This window comes from Branchiostoma belcheri, unplaced genomic scaffold, assembly GCF_001625305.1.
Source record: "Branchiostoma belcheri isolate BF01 breed outbred unplaced genomic scaffold, Haploidv18h27 scaffold69, whole genome shotgun sequence".
Taxonomy (NCBI): Eukaryota; Metazoa; Chordata; class Leptocardii; order Amphioxiformes; family Branchiostomatidae; genus Branchiostoma; species Branchiostoma belcheri.
This window is the reverse complement of record NW_017804342.1, coordinates 1402825-1422801: the sequence shown is the minus strand read 5'-3', so window position 1 is coordinate 1422801 and position 19977 is coordinate 1402825. Positions and strand designations below refer to the sequence as shown.

At 43.3% G+C, this 19977-nt stretch overlaps 1 protein-coding gene across 1 annotated transcript in view; it reads right to left on the bottom strand.

The window, feature by feature from the left end:
* The window catches only part of LOC109484165 (vacuolar protein sorting-associated protein 13D-like), a 58770-nt gene that overhangs the window by 35198 nt on the left and 3595 nt on the right, over positions 1-19977 (bottom strand). Inside the window, 30 exon segments of the mRNA XM_019787393.1 lie at positions 105-369; positions 928-1093; positions 1493-2488; positions 2882-3041; positions 3444-3623; positions 4149-4394; positions 5035-5284; positions 5699-5885; positions 6290-6436; positions 6711-6870; positions 7121-7372; positions 7730-7886; positions 8322-8577; positions 8962-9079; positions 9281-9385; positions 10247-10388; positions 11052-11154; positions 11528-11681; positions 12292-12447; positions 12892-13046; positions 13701-13884; positions 14355-14484; positions 14886-15057; positions 15453-15563; positions 16017-16188; positions 17937-18220; positions 18534-18659; positions 19077-19193; positions 19309-19389; positions 19631-19708. Coding sequence (XP_019642952.1) covers positions 105-369; positions 928-1093; positions 1493-2488; positions 2882-3041; positions 3444-3623; positions 4149-4394; positions 5035-5284; positions 5699-5885; positions 6290-6436; positions 6711-6870; positions 7121-7372; positions 7730-7886; positions 8322-8577; positions 8962-9079; positions 9281-9385; positions 10247-10388; positions 11052-11154; positions 11528-11681; positions 12292-12447; positions 12892-13046; positions 13701-13884; positions 14355-14484; positions 14886-15057; positions 15453-15563; positions 16017-16188; positions 17937-18220; positions 18534-18659; positions 19077-19193; positions 19309-19389; positions 19631-19708 — 5810 coding nt within the window.

Sequence of the window (19977 nt, the reverse complement as noted above, 5' to 3'; positions counted from 1 at the left end):
TCATGTGTCATCATCATGGACAACAGAAAATACACATGTCTTGTTTCTTGTGTCATACAAACAAAATGAGATTCTGAAGCATGTACCAACAGCGTTCTCCTTACTTGAAGATGTTGAAGTCCAGAGCCTCCTTCCCGCTGGTGACGAACCGTTCGCGGTACAGCGCGCCGTGCGGCGTCAGGTCCAGCACGGACATGCTCCCCAGGTTCCCCATCACCGCCATGTTCCCGTCCACCAGCGACACGCGCGCCGACAGCTGAGCAACGTTCGCCTTGGCAAGCTCGTACTCCGGCTTGTTAAGAAGAAGGCTCAGGGAGCGGACTTTCACCTCTACCTCTGTGTTGACCTGTTCTGGTGCATCTGGAGAGGCTGTGGGAAGAGTTTAAAGAAGAAGTTAGTCAAAGTCAAAGTTCCTCCTCCCACCTATGGTGCTCATCTTCAAAGAGTTTAAAGAAGAATTTAGTCAAAGTTAAAGTTAAAGTTCCTCCTCCCATCTATGGTGCCCATCTTTGTTTTCAATAGCCCTGGGCCACACAGTTGTGCAATCACTACAGCAGGAAGCTGGTCCACTGGTAGTCGTAACTGCTTACTCTTTCCCATATGCTGAGTGCTAAGCAGATAAAGCAGTACAATTTTTAAAGTCTTTGGTATGACTCACTACACATGTACCTACCAAACGCAAGTCAAACACTCTACCCACTTGGTCATTGCACCGATTAAAGAAGTATTAAAACTTAGTGTAAAATTCAATAATGCCAATGGTTTCTGAAGAACAGTTTAGTGTAATCCATACTTCCTAAAATCTGAGTGGTGCAGGTATTTTTCAATGTTACGCCAGTGTAGGTATGCAGAAATGTACGCCAGTGCAGGTATGCAGAAAAAAGTATTTCCAGGCCTGATCTCCCAATACAGTTAGTAGTTCCTAACCTGCACTCCCCTCAGGCGTCTCTGGTTCCCCCGGCCCAGCAGCAGTAGGACTGGGTGCCGGCTCCTTGGGACTCCCGATGCCGAAGAAGTCCAGCAGAACCACCCAGGTCTGCAGGTTGATGGTCGTGTCCAGGCAGCTGAAGTCCACGTCAACAAAACGGTTCACCTGAAACAACAAATTATGTTTACCTTTTGCAAACATTTTTGCTCTGTTTTTTACTTCTCCAAAAAATAAGGTCAATGACCAGGACCACGCGTCTGTCACCAAGGCTTCTGGTGCTGAAGCACACTGACATGACATGCTGTTACATAATAGCAAGTTGGCAGGCTGGTCACCATATTATATATGAATATGTTTGTAGGCTACCTTTCTAGTTAACACTGATTTTAGATAATTATTCTTTTAACATTTTGGAGTCAAATTTGAAAGACCAATGTTATTGCACATTCTTACCCTGCAAAACAAATCTGTGATCGACAAAGCAAAACTGTTCTATGTTAGAAATGTTGACATGTATTTAAAACAAAGTTAGTGTCACATAGACTAAGTATACACAAAACTCACTCTTTTGTACTTGGTGGCAAACTCTGGCGAGTTCTTATCCACCAGCAGGATGTTGATGTACACCAGCGACTCTTCCGTCTCTTCCTCCGTCACGTCTTCCAGCGACCGCGTGCGTTGTGGAGACGGAGGCGGCGTGGCTGGGTAGGACGGTACTTCCACGTACTCTCGCAGGTTCGAATCTAGTGTGGCGGGGAGGGAAGAGGGCATGTGGACGTGTTCTAACAAGTGTGGGTGCGTGGGAAGGGACGTGGATATGTACACAGGCTGTCCTCTGCTTACACTCTGAGTCTTAGTCCTTCTTTTTGGGTACGACACCATTAATTGCCGATGTTTCGAGTCTGCTGGCTGAAGCAAATCCTCCATCAGGAGCCCTCGCAGACTGATCTTGATCGACGTCGTGTGTGGGTTGTCTTTCACGTATGTCGCTTTAAGGTTCTGGAAGGACAAGTCCACCAACCCTTGTTCACCCTCGCTCAAGTCTCCACTCAGCTGCACAGTGAGTTCGGGCATGTCAAAGCTGCCGTGTACAACCATCGGCGGGTCTACCTCCTCACTCTCCTCAGCTGCAGACCCAACTCTGTCCCTCAGCAGTGGCTCTTCAAGTTTCAGAGCTGACACGGATGTCGTCTGCCCCTCTTCCTTTACCACCTCTGCTTGGGTCTTTTCTTCTGACCGCGTCTCTCCTGGTTTGCCTGACGTGTTGTTTGCTGTGAGATTGTCGACAGTTTCCATGACTTGCTCGTAAACACTTTTGGATAGGACCAGTTTAAGAGGGGAGACCAGCTTCCCTGATACCTTAAGACACGGGTTCTGGTCATCGTCGGTTAGCGTGGTGTCCGCGGCGGTTGGCGCCGCTTGGTTTGATGTGTCCACACCATCGGTTCCTGGTCGCGGGACGGTACCTTTCACCAGGGTTAACTGCAGGGTGGTGTTGTGTAGGATGGGGGTGCCACAGTCTGTCATCATGTACTGGCTGCTATCTGAGATACTTGGTTCCTGAAATGAAATAAAAAAAAACGAAATTTGAAACATTGCAGACAATTTTTATCACATCTAGATGGGCTGATATTGTAAACTATGAGTAAAAATAATGTAAGAAATACATGTATGTAGCAGCCATCGAGGACCCCTTGGGGATTAACCCAATTCAGCAGAATTCTGGCTCCAGTTCCCAGAATTCTGGCTGCAGTTCCAGAATATTGCAGTTTGGATAATATCCAAGGGGTCCTCAATGGCTGCAACATACATTTCTTACATTCTTTAGTAACCTATAGTTTACAATATTAGCCCATCTAGATGTAAGGTTGCTGAGATATGGAATTAGTCCGGAATTAAACTGGAAGTTCAGCATTGTAAACTGGGGGCTGTTCATGGTATTTTCTAACGTACCTGTAAGCTGGAGAGGTTAATACTGGTACTACTGCTGGTACGAGAGCGGTTCTGATGTTCGCCGTTGAAGGAGTACATGTTCATGTCTCGGATCTCCACATGGAAGTGTTCTGCACCGCTGTCAACCTTTGCTGGAGTGGACAGGTCAGGTAACAACGACCTACAAGGGTCAAAATACCCACATTTACATAACCTGCAGTCTGCAAAGGTAGCCATTTGGCACCAATTTTGTATTGGCTACAATGTATATAAGGTAATGCAGCAGGAACAATCTTAAATTTAGAGGCAATTCACAAGCACAAATTGAAATGAGTATGTCTATCCCTATGTAGAACACTACAAAAATGCCTGGATTTGGAGTAGTTGCACATAATGTACAATGTGCTGCTGTCATAATTTTGAAAACGAAGATTAATAAAATTTCTGGCCTTCAGCTTGGAATACATGACACTGTACAGGACTGGTGTATAGTATTAGTCCTTTCTCAGATCCTGGAAAAATTTTGATTAGAATTTTTTCTGACTACAGTATATGAAAAAAAAGACTATTCTTATGCCCTAACCTGGTGTTGTGTATGGAAATCTGTCCGAGATGTGCGACCATCTTGTCCTGACTGTGCTGGCTCCTGGGGAGGACCACTATGGGGGTTTGCAGGACAATGTCCAGCTCCAGCCTCCTGGCTGGTGTCTCTGCCTCCCCCATCAGATCCTCCAGCACATCCAGGCTCTCAAACTTCAGTAACCTGAGGGGCAAAGGCAGTTAAAAATTACTTTGGTCTATGACACTAAACAACCAGTACCAATGAATTTCTCAAATACAATGATCACCTACAAATTACATTGTACCTCTGCAGTAAAGAATTCCCTGTTATCTACAGTGGTTGAAATTCATGTTTCTAATTAGGTGCACTGGTGCACATAAACTAAAAAGAAATAGGTGCACCAAATATATTTTGGTTGCACCACATAGAACTAATTAAAAGTAAAATGTTAGCAATGCCAAATTACCAACATTACTGCTCCTCTTGTGAACTTAATCTGTAACTTTTCCATTTCAAACAAGAAATAAATTGAAGGTTTTTTTATCATTTTCTTGACCCACCATTGTTGGAAATACAGTGTATTGTACTTTTACTGTTACAGTAGGTAACTTACAAACATTTTTAGGTGCAACAGTGCACCTACAGTCAAAATGAGGTGCACAGCTCCAATTTTAAGTGCACAAAGGTGCATATGCACCCACTATTTGGACCTGTGTGTGTCCCTACCCCGGCCTGTTGTCCCTGCTAATCTGCTGCAGACTGTCGGCCCTGTTCAGCCCGCGGTAGCTCCCAGCCCGGCTCAGGCGTCTGGACGAGTCCCACAGGCCGGTGGGTCCCACAGACATGCTGAGGGGGTCGGACTTCTTCACAAAACTCAGCGCCATCTCGCTGGCGGCCGAGCGCAGGGACGTGGCCCAGGTGGCCGTGTACTGGGTGAACTGGTCAGCACACAGGCTCAGGTCCTGCAGCAGTCTGGAGATGTGATATTCAGAATATGATATAGTACATGTCTTCATCTTCATCTTTGCCGGGGCTCTAAGATGTTAAACAAGCCCCGGCAACACCCCCATATAGCCCCTGTTGGGGCACTTTAGGGGGGGGAGGCCTTGGTCTAAGGCGGGCAGGCCTCTAGCCTGGCCCGGAAGGACTCAACGGTGGGAGCATGTATCCTCTTTAATTTTGATAAAGATACACAAAACATGTACAATGTATAATTACATCTATAAGGTCCATAATGAATGTTCATACATCTACAACTGTCTCAAGAAGTGAGAGGAAGTTGAACCTGTACATAGTAGTTACATATGACATTGTATAGAAGTACCAGTAGTAAAGATATCACAATTTTGTAATATCACAGTAAACTTACTTCTGTTTATCAGCCTGTCTTGGTTTGTAAGGGCATTAATGTACATGTACAACAAAGGTCCTATCTTCCTTATTCATTCATCCAGTTGTCCCATAGCAAAAGAAAAATTTCTAGTGAAAAATATGCTAATATTCAGATAGCATTGTTAAGAATGTCTTCAGGATCAAAGAAAGGAAAAGTAAGTACTAACTTACTTTAAGTTGAGTCTGTCATTTGTATATCATTATTTAGAGAATCCCTTACCTTGGAGAATGTGTGTAGCAGGCAGATGCTAGTCTCAGCTGCAGCCGCAGGGAGCTGTTGTCAGCTGGCAGGTGCTCCGGCAGCACCGAGGGGCCAGGGGTCGAAGTGGAGAGGGGAGAGGTCAGGGGTTGAGGGTCAGAGGGGGTCAGGGTGAAGTGCAGGGCTTTGGGCTTGTTGGTGGTGAAATCTTGGAACACAGAAGAGCCACAGGCAGTGATGAATGAGGCATTTTCCAACATGATCTCTTGTCCTAATATATTACAACAAAAAGCAAATGTCCTTTTTGAAAATGATGCACCATGCATGAAACCAAATAAAAAAATCAATGATTTCAAAGTTACTTTTTTATAGGAACAGAGACTGTGACACAGGAAAGGTTAACTGCTAATGGTAAACAAAATTTTTTGAGGTAATAACTTTACAGACTGTAGTCCTATCTACAGAAAGCAACTAAAAGGCTTGACATTCCATCTGTAGTTTACTAACATTGTGCCAGAAAAGATATTGTCTGCAACGGGCAAAACACTAATGCAACCTTGACAAAACATCCAACAAAGAACAAGAAAAATCCAAGTTTTGCACGGGCACAGTACGTTCGGCCCACTTCTGCTTTACTTAGTACATGTAGAATCTCTTAAGGGGTGAACTTGTTGACTGCACAAACCTCTGTCAGGCAGGCTGGCCTGCAGGGAGGTGGGGTCATGACCCATGGTGAAGACCTTCTTGTGCCTGGCACCCTCTGGTGTCAGGTCCAGGAACTGCAGCCCGTCCAGCGACCCCTCCACCTCCATCTCCTTCTCCCCTCCCAGGGTCGTCATCACGTGGGCACCACTCATGGTCGCTGTGGCAACCTGACATCAACCAATAGGGCGATTTGGGTAAATTTTGACATGGAATATCAAACCAAAAAAGATGCAATCTACTCATAGCAGTACCGTATCACTTTTAAATTGATTCTTAAGTATTCATGGAAAAATGTTTCATTCATTCATGCTTGTAATCTTATGGTTACAACTTACCTGAAATATTATTGTATATACTGTTAGTAGTTATTTTTAAATAAATGATTAAAATAGATGCTGGATGGACCATTAGAGTTGCCCAAGAAATGATTCTAAAATGCAAGGGTAGTGGCTTACAACTACAAATGTACCAAATAAAAAGGCTGCCATTCTATGTGGTGGACTGCCCTCTACAGTTAGGCTGGGATTCAAACCCTGAACCTTGTAGACCAGTTTGATCTCCCTACTAGTACCTTATAACCGACGTTCCTGTGCCCAGATGGCACAGCCCTCAGTACCAGGACGTTCAGCCTGTTGAAGTCAGCTGTGATCTGGGTCTTACTGGACAACAGGTCACTCTGAGGGACGGAGTCTTCTGACCACACCTCATCTTCTGGGATCTGATGAGATTAATATAGGAAGTTAGAGATATTCCTTATAATACTTTCACAAGAACATTATATCTTCACAAAGTTCTTGTTTACAGTACCGCGGAGTCAGTAAGAAGAAGCTGGCTCAAAGTCAGCAGCTGGCTCAGAGTCGGCAGGAAGAAGTTCATAGTCAGCAGGACTTTTTTTGTTTGCTTGATAACTGTAAGATTTTACTACCTCTCAAATGTTATACTGTGAGTCAATATATAATACTTTTGGAATTGACTATTGATGTGGCCTTTACCTTAGTGTCTGCTGCCCTGTCCTTTGGCATGACTCTCTGGAAGAAGCCCAGTAGTTCCATGACCGTCTCTGGGTTAGCGATCACATCCAGTGTGTTGAACTGCAGGGACGCAATCTGCCGCGGACCCCCATTTCCGTTCACCAGGGTGGGACAGTCCGGACTGATCATAATAATAACAAAGGGTTTAATTCAAAGAGCATTTGCCAGCCCAATGGGTGAGTACATTTAACAGAAGGTTATACGATATGTAGCACATTAACAAGATAGTCTAACATACTAAATTGGTTAAAATTACCAGTACAGACAAAGAACATGACAAAGACTCGTTTACTAAGTGGAAAAAAATCTTATGATATCAATGATAAATATTGACCTATCATAAGTATACAATATAAATTATGTAAATCCACCTGATCTGGGTAAACTCCATGGTGATGAGGGCGTCGGTGTCCGACAGGACAGAGGTCGAGAGGTCAAAGGGCGAGTCAGAGGTCAGATTTGGTGGGCTGGTTCCCAGACTAGCCGGGGGTGGGGACGTTGTTCTGTCAGCGAGAGTTGCGGGGGAGCTGGCTCGGTCAGACGTGGTGTCCTGACTGTTACGTGGGGATGAGGCATGGTCAGAGTCCACCAAAGACCCACCATGGACATCCATACACAGGTCTCTGTGGAAGTTATAAACAAAACTTACAAACACACAAAGGCGCCATTCATTTCTTAAGATTGGTATCAAACATTCAGGAGTTTTTCAGGCTTGAAAACAGATAAAATCTGGTCTATGTGGACAGGTGGTCACTACAGACAGGGATCTTATAAGTTGTGTCAATGGGGAAAACTATCTAAGGGACCAACAAAAAGATGTTACATTGGCCAGGTGGCCTTGACATGACTGTATAATATTATACAGGTTTGACTGAAAAATGGTCCAGGTTACAACCCTTGGTTCCAACCCTACCGCGGATCATTACCATGGTTGTAAATATTGACTGTATGCATAGGGTTTATATTCTCAGTGGACTCACTTGTGAGATGCAACAAGAAGCTCAAAGTCCGGCCCAAATGTCTGCAGAGCGTCAACCAGCAGCAGACTGTGTACAGTTAGAGTCATAGAGGTGTCGTACGGGCGCTTAGTGATGCAGGCTTGTACTGACGACACCTGCAACTCTGCTACACTACGGCCTGGGGAAGTGAACATGGATTTTTACACAGTACAATGCGTCATACCTACAAATTGTCATATGGGCACTTCGTAATGGAGGATGGTACAGAGGCTTGACCTGCAGTTTTGTTGTGGAAGGATAGGGGGCTTGAGAACATGCTGCTTTTTGGTAGTAATTTTGAGCTTAAAGAGAGAGAGATCACAAGACACAGAAACCATGTGCCACAGCAATTATGACTGTTGCATACATATATATTGCAGTACTATACTGTGTATAACATTCGGCATCCACTGCATGTATGTGTACAAAAAAATGTAATAGTAGCCCACATCAAAATCTACTGTAACAGTACATGTGGATGCCTAGTATGCAAATCATGTGGTGCATTCAACTTGATATTTCCCACTCTGTAACAAATATCCTGTCAGATTAGCTTTAGAATAGTACAACTCACTTCTACTCTGCACATCCACACTCATGGAGTCCACTGAGAACTCCGTCAGCAGCAGACGAGACTCCTCCAGGATTTCTCTCATGACCTCGCTGCCTGTCTTCTCCACCTTACTGGGTGACCTGGACAGGTCAAGGGTCGCCTGAAGGGTGCTGGCCGTGCTCATGTCAGAGGGCAGGTCAACGGGGTCAAGGTCAGGTGAAGGTGTGCTGGGCTCATCTCCTCCCAGGGCTTTCATACAGGCCAGCAGAGCATGGACCTGTCATAGGGCAAAGGTGAAGGGTCAATCATGTGGGTCAAGGTCAGGTGGCCTGGCTAAAGGTCAGATGATGTTGGTATAAAGTTATACATGTCTGTGATCTCTCCCCATTTCTTTCATTCAAACCAGGAAAATTGCAGTCACTCTGTCATTTGGGCTAAAGTCAAGTCTGACCTTGGTCTGACTAAAGTACATTTGATGATCTTCCTACATTTTGCTTGTACATGTATGCCAAATACAATGTAATGCTCTATTATATTATGACATTCTTGTATTTTCTTTCACTTCAGTCTTTTAAAAGCTCACTGTATAACATATAAAAATGTTTTAAAAACAAAATTAATGACAAATGACAAAAAACATCTCTTGATTTTGAAGGTGTACCTTCTGTTCACTAACATGCAGCCCCAGCTTGGGCAGGTTCCCAGCCAGCGTGACATTGGGCCACTGTGGGTCAGACGTGTACACCAGCCTCCTCTCCATACGCAGGCTGATGCTGAACCTGTACAGGGAACACAAATCAGAAATGACCAAAACAAACGGAAACGAACCATACATTACGCTATACCAGCTCTCACTCTTGTTCTACCTCTTCTTTCATCACCTCATGAAATTATTAGCAGCCTGCAGGCTGATTTGAGCTTTTCATGAGTAAACATTTAGGTTGAGACAAACAAACAAACAAACAAAGATTGGAACGAACCTGTCGATGACGTGCATGTGGGAGGTGCCCTTAGAGTGGGCGTGGCGCCAGTTGTCCCTCCCCTTCACAACCATCACCTGGAGGTCCGAGAAGCCCACCTTGTACCTGGAGAAAGGAGAATCCTGTCAATGTCCAAACCCTGCACACCTTTGTCAAAATGTAGAAATGCAAAATGAGAACATAAAAATAAAATTGGAAATATTTCATGCACATGCAACCACTCTCTCATTGGTCAAATGTATTGAGTTGTGCAGGTATTACCGGTCTACCTGCAATGCATTAACCTGCCTCTTGTACTGGGTACATGTTAGTTTGTGGATTTTAGTATTCTGTACTGTTTGTTACCAGCTGCAAAATAAAGAATTCAAACACTTTCTAATTCTAGTTTGATGCATACCCCATAAAATCTACTTTTAGTCTACTAGTTGGAGTGGTGCAGGTTACATGTTTTTCCAATGCTACCTGCACCTGTGTAGGTATGCAGAAAAAAAAAGTTTTTGGGTCCTGGTTAGAGCTGTGTACCTAAACAAATTTTAGGTACAGGTACAGGTACAGGTACACAGGTTTAGGTACAGGTCCGGACCTGAACCTGTACCTGAACAATTCGACCAATTTATATGCTCTTCTGAACTCCTTCAATAACAAAAAAACATAAATAAACTTGATAGTTAAGGTTTATTCTTTGTTTATGGCGAATGCTCAGATAAAATATAGGCAAAACTAAGATGTGTTTGTTTTCATGAACACACTGTCCTTACACAGGCACCCATTGTTAACCAGCTATTTAAACATTTGAGGTCACAAATAGGCATAAAATTGGTGTGAAATTGTTTAGGTACAGTACCGGTACTGAGGGATTAGGTATTTTGGACCTGTACCTAATCAATTTTTCCGGTACAGTATCGGTACTGCGTACCGGTACACAGCTCTAGTCCTGGTTACCCACACCAAAATCCAGATACTGACCTCTCGTATAGTTTCTCATGCAGTGCCTGTTCACTCAGGTCCTCAGCTGACAGCTCCTGTTGTACACTGACAAACCTCTCCAGTGTTACCGGCTCACTGGGAGGGGTGGCAGCAGGGCTGGACATCGGCGTCACAAAGTCTTCTGCCGTGGAACGTTATGAATATTTTATCATGAAAGTTCATCTGTGTTGGTAGTAATCATAGTAAAACATTGAACTTTATTCCACCACACTGTTTACAGAGAGATCAAATTTTCGTTGTGAAGTGATTGGTCATTAATTATCCTGATGAAGGCAACAGTGGTCGCTTAAAATTTGATCCTCTGTAAACTGTGCGTTGGAATAAAGGTCAATGTTTTACTGTTATGAATATTTCTTGTTTCCTCCAGATTTAAACTATAAAAAGTCCTTTCAAGTCAAAGAAATAAAATCATTTTCTCGTTTATTTGAGATCTAACCTATAAAAATTCTTTTCCAGTCAAAGAAATGAAAGTCACAGACACTTCACATCGGTCTTAACCTGTCAGGTGGTTGCTAATTTGAAAGGTTACATTGACTCCCTCAATTACATCTTTAATGTGCCAGCACTGATAAAATCAAGAGCAAAAGATTAAAATTCCAACCAAATCATTAACTATTCTTCACAACCCTTGCCACTTTGCAGGAGTTAAAGGTATATTCTGACACATGTATTTAAATGGAATTTTGACTACCGGTATAGTCCTACACACTTGACAAAATAAAGTCGGAAGACACAAGAACCCCTAATTCTAAGTCCAAGTCTACAAACTTGGCTGGAACGTTACCTTCATCAATGTCTGACTCCATACTGTCCTTCTGCTCATCTGGTTTGTCCTTGTGGTTGGAGAAACTCAGGTGACCAAAGTCAAACACAACCATGGTGGCATTCTGGGAATCAAACGGTAATAAAAATTTACACCCATGGAAAGAAAACGTATCATACTTCCATGTGGCAAGGTGGTCTAAATCTAGAAGGTGCACCAGTTGGGAGAGTTGTTAACTTAACCAGTAGAATCTAAAGGTTTGGGGTTTGAATCACGTTCCCTTGGTAAAGACATTTTACACCTATTTCCTCTTTGATGACTTCACAGTGAAGCTTTCAAATGAACTTGAAGGAGGAAAAAAACTTAAACCTTGAGGTAAAGAAATCCTTGACAATGTCTTTTTTTGGACACATCTCTGTACCTTATGGTGCTGAGATGTCCAGTCTGACATCCTCACTACTACCCCCTCCCCCTCACACACTCTAACCCCTCCCTACCTTGTCAGTGAAGCTCTGTGGCACCAGGAACTGTGGTGCAGAGATGTCCAGTCTGACATCCCACACAGCTGACCTCCCCTGACTCTCTCCCTCCAGGAGTTGGTCCAGTGTCTGACGGATCTCTGCCTGGGTCTGTGTCTTCAGCTGCTCATATCTGAGTAAGGTTGTTGGAAGTACATGACACATACACAATCATGTACTATTTACCTACAATGTTTAAGGAACATATAGAAGCCTAAACACTGAATTATCAAGTTGAGTTTATTGAGTTACAGAATTATCAACTTTAAATTAATACTCTGAAGAACACTATAAGCTAGGACAATAGAATAGATAGAATAGAATTTTCAAAACATACTTAAAAATAACTTCTAACTTGTTATATGCTAGCTTTGTGTTTCCTGTTTCCTGACTGACCCTAGAAAAAACTAACTGTAAACTGACCCTAGCCTTTTTTTATGTGTGGACCCCAACAAACGACATACATTTTCAAACTGATAAACCTTTTTAGCTCCATGATCTGAGATCTTAGTGATGAAAGGTTGTACAATCTGTTTTCCAAAATTGACACTGAAAATATTAGTGTCCTCATGGAAGTTTTACTTTCAAATTGTTACACTGTGTTTTATTAGTTGGATCCCTAGAGATTGCTAAAAAAAAAAGAAAGAAAAAAATATTATGATACCTAGGATTCAGGACTAAAACAAGAAACACAACATTTTTCCTAGGCCTTAGGCATCATGTCCATCTCCACATGTCCTTACCTGGTCCTGGCCAGTGCAGCCAGCTGGGTGAGCTGTGTTTCCGAGGGTTGTGACCTCAGGCCGGGGGACTTGTGCGGAGAGCGGAAGAACTCAGCGATCTTGTGCATAGCCGTGGAGTTGTACACGATCACCATGGCACGGGATGTCACCTCCAACCTGGGGAGAAGACCAAAATTGAACTTTAAAATCTTAGACTCATTTTACATGTCTAGAGATTGGGTGTAACAGGTCTAATATAGTCTAGCTGCCGCCGCGCCGCGTGCCTGCAAAGCTGGTGTGTTACGCCAAAGTGCAGTTATACCTGCTATACAGATACAGATAGTGCTGTGTATCTAAACCCACATTTAGGTTCAGGTCCAGATTCAAGTCCAGAGGTTTAGATTCAGTTTGTCTGGACCTAAACCCATGGCATATAGAAAATTGCATGTTGGCAACCATGCAATGTTGTTTGGTCAAAGCTTTGGCCACATAACATGGAGGCCGACACTTGCAACAGACATCCTGGTTTAGGTCATTGACCTTTTTGGTTTGGAGAAGAAGAGGAAATGCAGCAAAAACAATGTTTTCCTTTGGTAAACATAAAACCAATAGAAACCCTACCTGTGGTCAGCTTGGCTCTTGAGAGGTTTCTGTTCATACACCAGGTTGAAGAGAGGGTCGTCAGAGCTGGGTTTGGGAACTGTCTGCTGCAGGTATGAGGACGGCCCTGCACGACTGTACACACCAAACTGTCGGGGGAGACCCTGGTTACCTTCCTGTAGATAAAACAACAAAATAATATCCTTAACAAAATTCATACAAATAACCAGTACAATTTTCAAAGCTCGTAAACATAAGACTATGCTTTGGAACTACAGTTATCTGGTGTATCTATCCTTTTCATTTCAAATGCATGTAATTTGATCATAAAAAATTGCTGCTTTGATACCCTAAGAGAAAGTTTGGATCATCAAAATACTCACTGACCATCAAATGAGGCATGCCTCCCCACTTACAATATACCATACAGTGTGATGCCAGTAGGCAAGGTAATATGGCATCCTGAGTGCTACAACACTATCCCCACTTCCTGAGCACCCCCAATGCCTCCCCACTTACCGTACACTGAGGTGCCAGTAGACAGGGGAATATGGTGTCCTCTGTAGTCTTGTCCTGGATCCTGAGTGCCCAGAGGCTGATGGTCAGCAGGTTGGAACTGAACCGCCCCCCTCCCCCCTTCCTGAGCACCCCCATAGACCTCCCCACTTACCGTACACTGAGGTGCCAGTAGACAGGGATATATGGTGTCCTCTGTAGTCCTGTCCTGGATCCTGAGTGTTTCAAGACTGATGGTCATCAGCCTGTAGTAGCGTGACCGATGGACTAAAGCCCCCCCCCCTCTGAACACCCCCATAGACCTCCCCACTTACCGTACACTGAGGAGCCAGTAGACAGGGATATATTGTGTCCTCTGTAGTCCTGTCCTGGATCCTGAGTGCCCCCAGACTGATGGTCAGCAGGTTGGAGCTGAACCGTGGCCGCAGCTCCAGCCCCAGGCTGATCGCAGAGCAGGACACCTCCAGGATTGGTTTCACCTTTGACCGTTCAGCCTCACTGTGGAAAAACGGATGGCTCTTCAGGATCAGATTACACTTCATAACTTCTAAATGCCAGGCAAAAACACTTCAAAGGAGAATTTTAAATTAAATTTTGAATTTCAACTACAAGTCAGCACATTTTAACACAAGCCAGTATATTTAGTAACTTCTGTTGGTAATCAAGTTGAACACTATTGCACTAACTTGTCATAGGGACATAGAAACAAACATTTATGTTTGAAAAGAAATTATTTCCAGCAAGTATTTTCCAGAAACAGTCATGATAAAAAATATAAATTCTTTTAATAGCCTTTTAATATTTGCAACAAACAGATGGTAAGGACACAAAAAATGAAAAATATGGCCAGACATTTCCCTAACAACTCCCAGACAACTCCCGTATCCCTAAACTTGAAATATTTCCAGACATTTCAACTCCCATATCACTAAACTTGAAATTATTTCCAGACATTTCAAATCCCATACCTTGCAGCCTGCAGGAGTGTGACAGAGCCATTTTTCAGACAGAAGTCGAGGCGTGCAAAGACCAGGTCTCTCCTCAGTAGGGTGTTGTCTGCTGCAGAGTCTACCACCAGGGCCAGGATCTCTTCTTCATCTGGGGACACAAGAAAGGAAATGGCAATAGCCCTTCTCACCCCTCAATATTCTAAATGTATGGTCTAGTTTCTGTGGCTCTCAAGCATCTACTTCCACAGCTAGATACATATGTAGAATGCTGTGGTCTTGTGGTGTCTGCTTTTGAATCACATGACATTTGCTGGCTCTTGTATCTTTGAGGAATTATCTGTCCACTATATATAAATGTACTGGTAGGAGAGCTGCAGGTCTGGAATAAAACCCTCGCTAGAAGGGTCAATTCTATGTGCTAATGTGTAATGGCCGGTACACGCATGTATGAAAGGCTGTATCTCCTGGCTTGCTTGTTCCTGATGCCCACCTGTACCCCCGCAACAACCCGGGTAACACCCCCTCCCCCTGTAACACCCCCCTACTCACCTATGACAGGTTCTATCTCCTGGCTGACTTGTTTCCTGATGTCCTCCTGTACAGTTTGTCCCTGGGGGGAGGTGTACCACTGGGCCCACCCAGGGAACCAGGATGACATGTACCCCCAGGCCTGCTGCTGCCCGTCCCCAGGGGTGGGGGCTGCCGACTGACTGTCTGCCTGCTGAGACAAAACATATCACCACTCAATCTTTGATCCTTATTATATTCACCTTAACAGCAGAAAAACAAAAATTGTTTTTGCTCTGTTTCTTCTTCTTCATCATCTTCCCCAACTGATACAGTGATAGAGTCAATGACCTGAACCAGAGGTTTGTCAACATGGTAACTGGTGCTGTACCAGACACCCTATGGTGTTCGGTTACATTATGTAGCAAGTAGGAGTGGCTGGTCCTCATATGGTACTAGTATTTCAGTGTGCTTGAGTCAGAATGAACAGAGCAGTAGTTTGTTAGGTTAGACCATGTGAAGACAAATATTACACATACCATGAAAACTAAAAAAAAAACAGGTACAGCAAGTTCTGCCAACATGATTGTAAAACCCAAGTTTACTGACCTGAGTCTGCCCCTGAGCTGCCATCTGCCCCTGACATCTCTCCATGGCAATCTCCACCAGGATTCTCAGCTCATCTATGGACAACTCGCTCTCTATCCTGTCCATAGTTGCCTGTAAGACATGTAAGAGCTCTTTTTATCATTGTCTAAATACTGTATGTTGATTAAGATTAGTTCATCCAAGTATTGACATACTCAGAAAAACACTCACTCAAGCAATTGGATAGATTTGAAAACTGTCAGAGTTTCAAGTAGAGTCCACTACTTTTTGTTTATCACTGATTCAGAAGAAAGAAATGGATACTACAGTGACTACTTGTCGTTATAGTCACTGATGAATCCAGAACTTTTCCAAATATCAACCTACACTTCACTCACCTTGTCCTGTTCAGAAAGTGTCTGTGGTGTGGTGAGATGTACGCTGTACAGGTCCACATACTGCATGTTGTCCCTGCCTCGCTGCAGTACGTACATATACTGCCAGGAGGCTATGTGGGGTCTGCCAGGGATTTGAACCTTTTGCAGAACTGTTCACAATATCAACTTATACTTAACGTTAACCCACCTTGTCCTGTTCTGACAGAGTCTGTGGTGTGGTGAGATGTACGCTGTACAGGTCCACATACTGCACATTGTCCCTGGCTCGCTGCAGTACGTACTGCCAGGACGCTCTGTGGTGGCGCTGCTGCACAGTCTGCAGGTGGCACCGGATCGCAAACTGCCACCACTCACGGCACCTGGGCAACAAGCAGAGACTCAAGTTGTCAAATTTGACAGCAATTATCTTTTCTTTAGTTGGACTAAAGCCTGCATCAATCTATATAACCCCTTTGGGGCTGGTACAATATTTCACAGTAAGGTTTAAGTAGTTTAATCTGACGAGCTTCCAAATACGTACTTTGCAGCTTACAGTAGTGTGACAGAGCTGAAGTTGAGGTGGGCAGAGTACAACATAGGAAATACACAAACATACACATCTTACATATGCGGTAACAAGGAATGATCGCTGACATTGCTAAATTTTTCTTAACATGGTAAGCTACTAATTATAAGATGCATCTTTCAGAGCCATGCGATATTTTATACTGTAAGTCCATTTTTGATTACGAAATATTTAAGTTCACGGTTTTCACGAAGACGCTCTTCTCGTGAACTCACCTCCTCGCGAACCCATTCCGTACGTACCACCCCCCTCCCCCAAACATCGTGCGTCTCAACTCTATACTAACAACTTCTACATAGTACATTACGTAGTACTAGTAAATGACAAGACTCAACGAATAACAGCAGACTTCTTTTCAGAATCAAATAAACTTTATTCAATGAGCATATGGTTCACGGAGTCATTATTTTGTTACTAGTAATACAAGTGTTTCTTGCGAAGAACGGTAAAAGTTTACAAAGCCGACTAGACAACATCAGTTTTAACAAGAACGCTAGTTCGGCGATAACGTAGCGGTGAACAGCTGTAAACATGTGCAACATCGTACATACGGAATTTTACAACATACATCGGTAAAAAGTTGTGGTCGTGTACAAGCCACGTAAAGCAGAATTATTTACGGTACGGAAAATCGAAAAAAAAAAAAAAATAGAACCAAGCGGGATAGCGTGGGTCTTTGTCTATACCTCGAGAGATCAAACTACACGAGTTCAACGTTACTCACCAAAGCTACACGCAAAAAAAATCATTTAACAAGATTTCCATACATCCCAAGAAAATTTACGCTACATATACAACATTAACAGGTATTTTTAGGGAAGAATTGCACGAAAATCTACCGCCCGAGTAACCGCCGAGCCGATCGCCAAATCACAAGAAATCCAACATGGCGGCCTCTGTTTACGTAGCGCGTTGTCTAATGGTCTAAGTTTGCTTGATTTTTTTTATTTCTTTTTACAACTTGTTGAATCAACATGGTTTTAAACGTTCCCAAACAGCAAATTTATAGAACAGTGCGCTAAAATTTCACAACTAAAGATGATTTACGCGAGGACTACTGTGCAGAAGTTGGCAACATTTGCGAGTCGAAAGTTCAAATGATGGCGGCGGCTTTGTTTTTACTCACGCGCCCGTCGGCTCACAGCGGCTCAGATCCCTGTGCGGTCCCATCCCCTGGCGATGCCCATGTTGTTGGCGATACTGTCCAGTGCACCCAGGACCCAGTTTGCATGGATGGGCTTTAGTTTGGACAGAGTCATGTCCACGGAACCATGTTCTAACCGCGTGTACCTCGCATGTACCTCACGCGGAAAAAAAACTGTCGGTAAATTTGCAGACATGTAACGCCTTGTTAAAAATTACCGACTCGCGAAGTCAGAGACCTCGTGAACTCCCAAATTGCTCCATCTCGTGAAATAAAGCATTCGTGAACATAACTGGACTTACAGTAGTTTATAGTTTTATAATTTATCCTTTTCCTATTATCTGTTTAGTCTTTACTAAAAAAATTACATTAGTATAAAAGCTGAATATTTCACTGACCTCCCCCTAACCGGCTCTGTAGGCCGTCCTTTTCTGTACTTCCGTGCCAGGCTGTACCGGTCAAACTCACGCAGCAATCCCATCATGCACCTGAACTGGGTCTGGTTGAGGCTGATGGGAAGGTCGTCCAGCTGAATCTCGCACTGGAAGCGCGGCATGGCGCGGGAACGCAGCGGGAGGGCCGAGTGGTTCTGCCAGACACGAGCCTCCGCGCTGACGGGACAGATGATGTAGCTGTGGACGTCGGGGGCCTCTGCCTTGGTTCTGGCTCTCTGTAGCTCTTCCTGTGGATCACAAAACAAGAATTTTCAAAGATTCTGGAAGTGACTAACACAAAGTGAGGAACAGTATCATGAGAAAATAATGCTGTGCACACTGCACATTTGGTAACTGATTATTGGCATTTGGTTTCAGATTTCAGACTTTCTGTATTTTGGGTTTTATTGATCTTCAAATTCGTTCCAATTTCCTGTGTCTGACCTTTTTATCCACCATTGTCTGTCAGTCTTCTCCACCCATGTACTGTTAAGCTGTCTAGATAAACAAACTACACAATTATACCACCCAAAACATACCAAACAAAACAAGAGAACCCACCTCTAACAGTGCAGGTGTGACATCCCCCAGTGGCTCTGCCTCCGTGTCCCAGTACACAGCAAACCCCTCCAGTTTACCCAGCTTACGCACCACGTCAGCCGTCTCTTTGGTGGGGTACTTCTGGGTCTAGTATCACAAACAATGAAGTATGAACACGCTTAAAATTAAAGTCCTTATTATGTTGCTCTAGTGTATACAGTTCTTTAACAAATAGAACATTGCCAAATGTACAAAATACACAGTACATTGAGGTATGATGATTTGCATATTAATTTATAATTATATATCTACTTTTCACAATGCTTAATGGCTACTTCAGAGTGTTGAAGGTAAAATAGATGTTCCTAATAGTTCACAGATGTTTTACTTTTGTGGAGCAAAGATAGGAATCTAACAAAATCACAGGATATGGAAAAAAACTTTGAAAGACTCTCTGTATATAACATATTGAAGCTGTTGTGTTACACCGTAAAGTGGCTAATACACAGATATAGCTCTACATATAAGAATATTTAGCTGCAGTGTTTGAGAGTGTTTTGTTACCCATTTCTGATCTGTGCTGGACAGTGAGAACTTGTCCATGGTGATGCCCAGAGCAAAGGTGGTACCGGGAAGGGAGGTGTCATCCTCGTAACGAATGTGGACATCCTCGATGTTGATCTATCAAGGGGACAGAATAATACATAAAATCACATATGAAATACAAAGACTACAAAATAACCATCCTACATATAAGACAATAAAGTGGTGTACGTGTAAAAGCCTGTGGACTGACCTGTATGTTAGTGATAGCCTTGTTCAGGAGTGATGACCCCAGGGAGTACCAGAAGGAATAGGACTGCTGCTGATGCTGTGCCTGGAAATACAAGGACAGGCTATCACTAGTATGATACCATAAAAATGTTATCTATTGCTACTGTTACAACTCAGTTTGAAAATTCGGGTGAATCCCAATTTTCTTGTGTTCAAAATTGAAGTTCAACTTTGCTTTAGAATGGTTTCTACCAATACGGCTGAATTTTTGTATAACTGTAAGTTATTTTGCACTAAGCTGTGTTGTACTCAAACTGTGCCTATGTCTACACACATATTCTTACCTTCCACTGATCTTCCAGGGCAGCTAGCTGTTTTTTCTTGTTCTCCAAATCTGATGTTTTGGCTTCCTCTTCATCATACTGTAAAAAAAAAAAAGAAACAACCTACATGTAACGATATCATATTTCAAGCATCTAGAGGTCCAATAATTGTGAGAGTCACAGTAATTCAATCAGCTTACACAAGACATTGAGGAGGAGATAGATCAGGGAAATACCCATCTACTCTCATCTGCCGAATAAACATACCCCCCGGAATAAACGTACCCCCCGGACAAATCTTCAAAATCTAATAAACATACCCCTCGGAATAAACGTACCCCCCGGAAAATTACCAAAATAGACAGTCT